Below are 9,620 nucleotides of genomic sequence, written 5' to 3' on the forward strand. Positions count from 1 at the left end.
TCCAGACCTGAATCCAATCGAGAATCTGTGGAAAGAACTGAAAACTGCTGTTCACAAATGCTCTCCATCTAACCTCACTGAGCTCGAGCTGTTTTGCAAGGAGGAATGGGAAAAAATGTCAGTCTCTCGATGTGCAAAACTGATAGAGACATACCCCAAGCGACTTACAGCTGTAATCGCAGCAAAAGGTGGCGCTACAAAGTATTAACTTAAAGGGGCTGAATAATTTTGCACGCCCAATTTTTCAGTTTTGGATTTGTTAAAAAAGTTTGAAATATCCAATAAATGTCGTTCCACTTCATGATTGTGTCCCACTTGTTGTTGATTCTTCACAAAAAATACAGTTTTATATCTTTATGTTTGAAGCCTGAAATGTGGCAAAAGGTCGCAAAGTTCAAGGGGGCCGAATACTTTCGCAAGGCACTGTACATATTCTCATTCATCCCTTTACATTTGTGTGTATAAGGTAGTTGTGATTTTTGTTAGATTACTTGTTAGATATTACTGCTTTGTTGTCGGAACTAGAAACACAAGCATTTCGCTACACTCGCATTAACATCTGCTAACCATGTGTATGTGACCAATAACATTTTAATTGGTTAGGGCACTGTAAAATGGCAGCCATCTCCTCCGGGAGTTTGAGACCTCACTTCAACAATGTTGTGCCCTGCTGAACGTAGCCAAGTACTACAGTATATTCAGTACTACTTTACATTCAGGTCAGTCAAGATAGCAGTGGCCCAGTCAGTCATTCAAGTAGGCTTATCTCCCCAAGGCCTTATCAATTCAACCACCTCTGACGTCGACAGTAGGGTTCCAGGGTTGGGTACAATGAGACACTCCCGTCCCCCACCTTAGCCCTCCAGAACCTGACCTACCAGGCCAACCCCAGGCTGTAGCTATTTAGCTTATCTCTGGCTCTGCATATCATCAATACCCACACACCTCAATGGAACTCCCCGAAACAGGGCAGATGGTTGGTCCCATTCGTGTGCTAAAAGAAGATTTACTTTGAATTGTTCTTAGTGCTCCTTTGTATTATGGGCCTGTTCCATGAGAAAGAGCTTGAAAACAAGGAACATTTACATGTATTAATTAAGCCCCATAATGACCCGGCAAGTGATTATTGGCATGCATTCCCTGGGCTTTTGTAAACTTTGCAGAGCACAGTATGGCTTGGGATCTCCCCCCTTTGAAATGGGTAACAGATTGTGGGAGGAGAGGGCTGAAAGGAGTGCATACACATGCCCACACATTGTGTGATTGGTTGGTTGGAGTAGGGTATAGAGCAGATCAATTCCTATATTGTCACTAACAAGAATAGAATATGCTATTAGTTCAAATTAATCCTAGCATTTGAATTGCATACTGTTTCACAAAGACAGACTACGAAACAACAAAATATATTAAAGTATTTATAATATAAAACAACCATAATAACAAAGTACAGAATGTCAAGTACAGAATGAATTGTCATTGAACAGAATCCCTTTCATTGAAAAAGTTAAACAGGTTCACACCCACAAGGTGTACATATTATACACAAACAATGTAATGATAATTATATTTTAACATCACATATGGCATTAACTTAATTTGGCATTAAAATCAAAGACAACTACTGGGGACTGGAATGGTTGTAATCATCTAGGCCAACTGCTGTGATGTAAGCACTTATATGCTTGTTACCATGTGCAGCCCTCAATGCACAAACCCGTATCCCTACGCCAAGCCACAAAGTTTCATGGCGCATTAACATCAAAGTGTAGTTGTTTAAGAGCTTGTTTTTCTTTTTTTTCTCATCCAGGCATCAAACAGTCAGAGTGGGGCTTCGAGTCCTACCACTGGACCAATGTAGCCTCGCAAACACAACACACAATGCAAATAAAGAGAGAGGGGGGGCTGAACAGTGAGGGCAGTATTTTTTCATAATTATATCTGATGGGGAATCCCTTTAAATAATTATTGGCAGCATGCAGGATTGGCAGCCAGATCAAACAAGCCACTGAGCAAAAGCCCTATAAATATATCACATTCATTCATTCGCTTCAAAAACACCCTCCCTGCATTCCCCAACTCCCGTTGTCCCACTCCTTACACCGTAGTTCCTGGTGATGCTTTTGTCTTTTTCAAATACACCTCCGAGTTCCCATCTGTAACCAAATGGCTGAAACCACTTTGGAACGAGGCGAGGAGCCGTCCTGCAGACAAGCAAAGGCAAAGAAATAACAAAAATGCCAAAGTAAAGTTCTTCAGTGACTCAGAATTACAGTACATCTCAACTGGAGCTTGATATCATGTTTAAAGGCCAAATGTTCAATACAGAGAGCACCCATAAAAGTTTACTTAAGTATTAAGGGGTTTAAATGTGAATGCTTTAGGCATGCTTATTAATGACAACTAGGAGTTCCCAAAGATAAATCATTTTCCAATTCCACTCGAGATGACAACCACAATTCGGTCAATGCCTCAAGGCTGACAGTCAGTGACACTAACCTGTCCAAGTCCTCTGGTCGCTCAGGCTGAAGCTAGTGCACTGAGGAAGGGAGTTACAGATAAAGGCCGCCTCCTTGTCGCTGTGCACCGACAGCATGCAGCCTTGGTGGTTGTACGAGGGCCAGCATCTGTATTCCATATTTCCAGAGGTGCTCATGCCTTTCATGACTGCATAATCTAATGGGGGAAGAAGAAACACCAGAGTCTTTCAGAGACGTTGTGGGGCCTGAGCCAAACTCATCTGCTAAACATTTTCATGGGCTGCAAATTAGGAGCGCCTGACCCCCTCCGACCCAACATCAGAACAGAAGTCAACTCATTCACAGTGAGGGGAAGATGGCAGGGGTGTCATGTTACTCCATTGGTACTCCTTCACCTAAACCTACAAGGCCGGGGTTAAAAATGTTGGAGGGGGCATATTAATAGGGGAACAACCGCTCCAGTTGGGGCATTAGTGCGGCAAACAGAGGGTCACTTTAAGGTTCTTTATAAGAACACTCAGTAGAAGAAAATCATCTGGAAAAAGGGAAGACATTGGGATTATCTATTTTATTTTAAGTCTTGGACAGTGAGTCTCCCATGTATATCCTCTGTCTATGGAGTTCCAGATACTCACAAAATTCTAAGTCAACATACCATTCATGAGATCTATAGGCCCAGGAATCAATTTTGCCTGTAACTGAAGACACGTACTTGAGAACTAGAGTTCTAAAAAGGAACTGTGAACTGCTTTGCCGTGACCTAGCAGCTTACAGTGTTAATATATCACAACACTGTTGGTCTAAAGCATTCCTTCATATTTCCAGACTCAGTCCAATCAATCCACTTCCCGAGCTTACTATGATTACTACTCATAATGTAGCCGTATAAACCATTGAGCAGCTTGAAAAAACAGCTGCAGGATCTGGGCCAGTCTGGAGCACTGTAAAAGCCATTTAGACCAAAGAATCAAAGAAAACAGGAGACTGTGGTAAGAAGGGGTTCACTTCATACCTCTGATTATTGACGAAGGCATGTTGTCCAGGTGCAGGCCGGATTTGTACAGATGGAACATGTCTTCAAAAGCTTCCAGCGTGTCATTCACATCCCCTTTCAGCTCTCCTGGAGAAACACAGCGGAACTGGTCAGCACAGAAAAGGTATGAGTGGAAACACCCCTGGAATTGGTCACACGCTTGGTCATATGTGAACAATTTGTTTTTCCTGGTCAGGCTAATGTGGTCGGTCAAAACACCTGACTCTAGTTATGTTCATATGTGGGGGAAATGGTATTGTTCACATAGAAGAGTATGACCAACTCCAACTAGGGCCTAAAGTTTTTCCTAGTCAGGCGCACATGGTTAGGGAAAAACTCTAGGTTTTAACATGACATATGAAAGGGCCATATTTGGTCTTTCCAAATGATTAATAGTAATGGAGGGTCATGTTCAGTCTACTCCAGTCCTCACCCGTTGAGTTCATGATGTGATCCACCAGATGTCTCAGAGCAGGCGGGGCTTGGTGAGGCAGCAGATAGGTGAAAAAATACCTGAGGCAGGGTAAAAGAAACACTTCTCATTTAGACAAGTCCCGTCACATATTTCATGAAATGTTGACAATTCATCACACTATTAAACCAAGCGTGCAGTAAACCTGGCAGAATCATGAGTGAATATATGTAGCCTACAAAATGGCAGTGTCACAGAACAAAGCGAGCTATAACACATCTCACCCACCTTTCCAATGCTTAAAAAATAATAATAATTAGGACAAATTTCACTTTCCACAGCTAGAGATGTGTTTCTATCAAACTGACTTATTATGGATAAAAGTATGTGCATGATGACATAGGGCACATAAAAATAACTTTTGCGGTTAAATTCCATCAAGCTAATCAATTGCACTTTCACCACCCTTATTTGATCTATAGCCTCATGAACTGCATGATTTCCATCGTGTGGCTCCAAGTTTACTTTGATATGATGGTTATTGTATCAATATTTGCACTGCCATTTCTCGCATAATTAATTTTACAGACGGAAAAATATCCAACCATGTCGAACGAACAAATTGTCTGTCGGCATTTATAAAATTGTCCCGGCATGAAATGGTTGGATGGAAACCTGGTTATTGGAGAGACTCCGTTAAGCATGTTTTTTAGTCTAGCAGAAACTTAGGCTTCATCTGGATCTGGGAAACTATCCCTAGGAGTGCAGCAATGACATCTCACCAACCTGGCAAAACACTTGAAAATGGTTGTTTTTTACCCAGATTTAGCCTAGCAATGGGAGTGCAGCTATATTACCTGTAGGCGTTGTAGAGATTCCTCATCTCGTTGAGGCCCTCACACACTCCCTGGGCCGAGCAGGGCAGGCTGAAGTTGCGAAGGGGGAACTGTAAGATGCAGTCCTGGTCCATCTGACAGGCAGGCTCCGTCACGCTGGCATCATCCAGGTCTGTGAGCTTCAGCTCCCCAGACACCATGACAAACTGACGGGGCTGGAAGTCCAATAGAGCCACTGAGCCCAGAGGGGAGTGGGAGAGGTAGTGGAGAAGCCTCACCAGGCCCAAACAAACCTGAGGGAAAAATGTACAGGTTGGATGTTGTTGACATTATGGTTGCCATTGTCTACTCTGTTGTCCATTGACATGTACAGTATATGTCATATGTACTTGGTGATATGGGGATGATGTCATCGTATGTGATAGTATTATTGTGACTGTCTGCTCTTTCGCCTATGTCCTGTGGTATGTAAAAAATATGTGCAAGAAAATACATTGTAATACATTGTTGTTACAAGTGTAATTAAAGGGTTACTACACAGGTTTATGGGCAACATCGTGTTACCCACTCTAAAAAAGGAAAGAAGAAAACAAATTATATTGCACAAAGACTCTTCTTGTATCACACTGCTTTTTCAGAACATTTGTGCAGTTGCTGCGTCACATCACATCTATGCTTGTTACTGCATCACTGTACAACATGAGCCATAGAAGAATTGTCAAGATGAAACAAAGCGGTGGAACAAGCATCGTGTTGGCACAGCCCACAAAGAAATGAAACGGGTAGCATTTGCCATGCGTTGACGCGGCAGAAAATGATTTTGTCACGCTGCAAACATAGTTGGGACATTAGGTAACCCGCCGAGTCTGTTGAACGTCTCTCAGTGCAGCCGCAGCGCTATAAAAAACAGAGGTGGATGAAACCAAACACCTTTTTGAATGACTCTACAGCGGTGAAGCGTTTTGCTCCGAGAGACCAGGCACGTTGAAATAAGTGTTCCTTTAACACCTCACCCCTAACTGTTGCTCACTGTTACTCATTTCTTACTTTCGTGGATGCTTGAAATTACTTGGTCTGAAGGAAACAGGAACACTTATGTACTTCTGGACATATACCCATGCACACTCATGCATGCTCCCTCACACACACACTATCAGTGTCACACACACAGTGCGCACTACGGACACTAGAAGATAGTAGAGGGCTTAAGGCATGAGAAGAGGGGACCGACATTCGAGATCCGCCTAAACGCAGACATCTGTCCTTCAGAGTATTTGATCAGGCTCAGTTGGAATGGAGATGGGGCCTGGGTTAATCCACTCCAGGCAAAGAATGTCATCCTCCAACAGCAGCTCCTTCTCCACCCCCATCCCCACCCCAGGCATGCCCCAGAGGGAGCCAGGGGGTGGGCCACTCCTGATTAACACTCTCTCCAGGGATGTGGAGGAGGAGGGGCATGGTAGAGAGAGGGAGATTAAGTGTGTGTGTGTGTGTGTGTGTGTGTGTGTGTGTGTGTGTGTGTGTGTGTGTGTGTGTGTGTGTGTGTGTGTGTGTGTGTGTGTGTGTGATGAGAGATCAGAGAGAGACAGAGGGCCTAGTGGTCTTCTTACCCGAAATCGTTCCTCCCAGGGGCTCTGTAGGAGCTGGATCATCTGCAGTGGGAAGCCCTGCTCCAGGATGGCTGTGATGCCTCCTGCCCCCACACTGTCCTCGCAGTGGCCTCGGAGCTGCAGAAAGGAAATATGTTATACTGCATTATTAGTGTCACAGTAAACCTGACACCGGGAATGTAAACTAGTAAAGCATAGGGATAAAATTATGTGAGCGCAGCATAATAATATCAAAACACATGTTCTCAGGACAAACCAGTACAATGTGGTGTTCTACTCTGGCCTATTACAGTGAATAGGTGCGTTCATAAAGGTATTCATTAAACTGTGTTACACGGTAGCCTGTAAACAGGTTAGGATTGTTTACATTCAAGTTGCACATTTGACCGTAATGGATTGATTAAATAGACTTTGGGGATTTTTACACCTATTCTAGGTTAACAGATAGAAAGGGGCATTGTATCTCCTCCAGCTGCTGGTGCAGAACTGTGACTCAAGGTCAGGGAAGATTCAAGAGGTTTAATTGAATTACATGGGAAGGTCCTACAGATGCAGTGAGGCTTTTCATCAATATTCCACATGCAGCAGAGCATAAAGGCACAGGGAAGCAGTTAGCTCGTTAAATAGACAGCAAAGTCGCATCAATGGTTTCTAGCACTGTAGGCCATGTAGGCCATGTCTGTAACGTTTATGTTGTGTGTTTGCGATGTATGTAAGGTTCTGACACCTTGATTAGCCTATACACCCTGGAGATCAATAAAGTTATATTCTACTGTTTACCTTAGGCTAATTATTTATTTAATGAATAATACTTTATTCACGTACCTTTATGATGTTTGGATGTTGCAGTCTCTGCAATAAAACTATTTCTTTTTTCAGTTTAAAAGACACAAGCTCGTGACAGCCCAAGGGGTCTTTAAAATCCTCGAGACATCTCCCCATGTCAGTTCCTTGATCGTACACAGTTTTCAATGCCACAGACTGTCCCTCCGATAGCAAAACTTTAAGTACTATTTTGGTATAGCCCGAGCCAAGGATATCCACAGCTTTCATATCAACAAGCTGATCACAGCCAATATGATCCTTATTCATTCTAATAGATCCACTGGAAACGTCACTCTCATTCTCCAAACTAACATCCAAATGTTTACTTTCAAATGATTTGTGCTGCCCAAAGTGTCCCGATTCATCTAATAACCTCTTTACCCGAGAAGAGATGAGGAAAGGAAGAATTTCCTTGCGTCTTTCGTTGAGTTCTCGAACTAATCCGTTACGCTCCATAACAAAACCATCCTCAATAGTTCCATTGGTAAAAATTCCTTTATGAACTCTGAAGTGCCAACTGTTCACAAAAATACTTAAAGAAAAGACCAGAAAAGCTAAAAGTGCCGCGGCGCACAGAGAGCTGCCCATCGTTGACATTTCGTGCCGAAGGAAAACGCACTGAACTTCAATCGAAGGAAGACCTCTTCTGTAGTCATGACAAGAGAGAAAGGTTGAGCTCGTAGTTTTCACCTCTTGTGGCACGCCCCCATAGGCGTGTCTTCCCTTAAAAGTAAAATCCTGCCCCTGATTTAGCTAGTGCAGGGTAAATTGGAACATATGGAACTATTTTAAGATACCTTGGATCATTTAGCTACTTGATTTAGATTTTTGGACCCTTTAGGTATACAGTGCTTCCTGAAAGTATTCAGACCCGTTCCCTTTCTCCACGTTTTGTTACATTACAGCCTTATTCTAAAATGGATGAAGTTATTTTTTTCACTCATTTATCTATCTACATACAATACTCCATGATGACAAAGCAAAAAAACGTTTTTAGAAATGTTTCTACATTTATTACAAATAAAAAACAGAATAGCTTATACAGTACCAGTCAAAAGTTTGGACACACCTACTCATTTAAGGGTTTTTATTTATTTGACTATTTTCTACATTGTAGAATAATAGTGAAGACATTAAAACTATGAAATAACACATATGGAATCATGTATATAGACTCCTCAAAGTAGCCACCCTGTGTCTTAATGACAGCTTTGCCCACTCTTGGCATTCTCTCAACCAGCTTCATGAGGTAATCACCTGGAATGCATTTCAATTAACAGGTGTGCCTTGTTAAAAGTTAATTTGTGTAATTTCTTTCCTTCTAAAATGTGTTTGAAGGTAGGGGTGGTATTCAGAAGATAGCCCTATTTGGTAAAAAAACAAGCCCATATTATGGCCAAGAACAGATCAAATAAGCAAAGAGACATGACAGTCGATCATTACTTTAAGACATGAAGGTCAGACAATTCGGAAAATTTGTACTTTGAAGTACTTTGAAAATTTCTTCAAGTGCAGTCGCAAAAACCATCAAGCACTATGATGAAACTGGCTCTCATGAGGACCGCCACAGGAAAGGAAGACCCAGAGTTACCTCTGCTGCAGAGGATAAGTTCATTAGAGTTACCAGCCTCAGAAATTACAGCCCAAATAAATGCTTTACAGAGTTCAAGTAATACATCTCAACATCAACTGTTCAGAGGAGAATCAGGCCTCCGTGGTAGAATTGCTGCAAAGAATCCACAACTAAAGCCCACTAATAATAAGAAGAGACTTGCTTGGACCAAGAAACACGTGCAATGGACATTAATTAGACCAATGGAAATCTGTCCTTTGGTCTGATAAAATTAGACCAAATTAGAGATTTTTGGTTCCAACCGCCGTGTCTGTCAGACGCAGAGTAGTAGGACATGATTTGGAAAGGCACACACACACCTGTCTAAATAAGGTCCCATACTTAACAGTGCATGACAGAGCAAAAACCAAAGGAATTGTCCGTAGATCTCTGAGACCATGTCAGATTGTGTCAAGGGTATTAAAACATCTATAGAGCATTGAAGGTCCCCAAGAACACAGTGGCCTCCATCATTCTTAAATGGAATTAGTCTGCAACCACCAAGACTCTTCGTATCGCTAGCCAGCAGCCAAACTGATCAATTGGGGGAGCAAGCCTACTTGAAGGTAACAGCGCTTACTATTGCTCCTAGTGGCCGGTTTCCACGTCGTCTCTTGACGTCCTCAGACATGGCTAGACGTCGAATACGGACTTGTGTCATGGGTGACCTGGCTGTCTTTTCTGCACATTTTGCTATGAGGATGAGAGAATTATACATTTTTAAAGCTAATTTCCTGCTTTTCTACACATTTTGCCATGAAGCTGACAGAACATTTTGCGGTTTTACAGCTAATTTCCTGTGGTCCCTTTAACCT

At 42.3% G+C, this 9,620-nt stretch overlaps 1 protein-coding gene across 1 annotated transcript; it reads right to left on the reverse strand.

The window, feature by feature from the left end:
* Positions 1-1,404: 1,404 nt before the first annotated feature.
* Positions 1,405-7,837, reverse strand: LOC139383863 (protein kinase domain containing, cytoplasmic b). The gene is made up of 7 exons (XM_071128447.1): positions 7,194-7,837; positions 6,369-6,485; positions 4,780-5,051; positions 3,944-4,023; positions 3,490-3,597; positions 2,497-2,673; positions 1,405-2,201 (listed from the first exon to the last, which is right to left on the reverse strand). The coding sequence occupies exons 1-7, from the start codon at positions 7,788-7,790 to the stop codon at positions 2,095-2,097; spliced, it is 1,458 nt and encodes a 485-aa protein (XP_070984548.1). The 5' UTR covers positions 7,791-7,837; the 3' UTR covers positions 1,405-2,094.
* Between the last annotated feature and the right edge of the window lie 1,783 nt (positions 7,838-9,620).

This window comes from Oncorhynchus clarkii, chromosome 25, assembly GCF_045791955.1.
Source record: "Oncorhynchus clarkii lewisi isolate Uvic-CL-2024 chromosome 25, UVic_Ocla_1.0, whole genome shotgun sequence".
NCBI classification, from domain to species: domain Eukaryota; kingdom Metazoa; phylum Chordata; class Actinopteri; order Salmoniformes; family Salmonidae; genus Oncorhynchus; species Oncorhynchus clarkii.

What these genes read in the sequence shown, in the direction of transcription:
- LOC139383863 (XM_071128447.1), bottom strand. Translation starts at nt 7,790, where the DNA reads ATGTCAACGATGGGCAGCTCTCTGTGCGCCGCGGCACTTTTAGCTTTT. An exon ending in CCTGGGAGGAACGATTTCGG is followed by an intron (nt 5,052 to 6,368) that starts GTAAGAAGACCA and finishes TTTTTCCCTCAG; the next exon opens with GTTTGTTTGGGCCTGGTGAG. An exon ending in GCCTTCGTCAATAATCAGAG is followed by an intron (nt 2,674 to 3,489) that starts GTATGAAGTGAA and finishes TTCCCCCATTAG; the next exon opens with ATTATGCAGTCATGAAAGGC.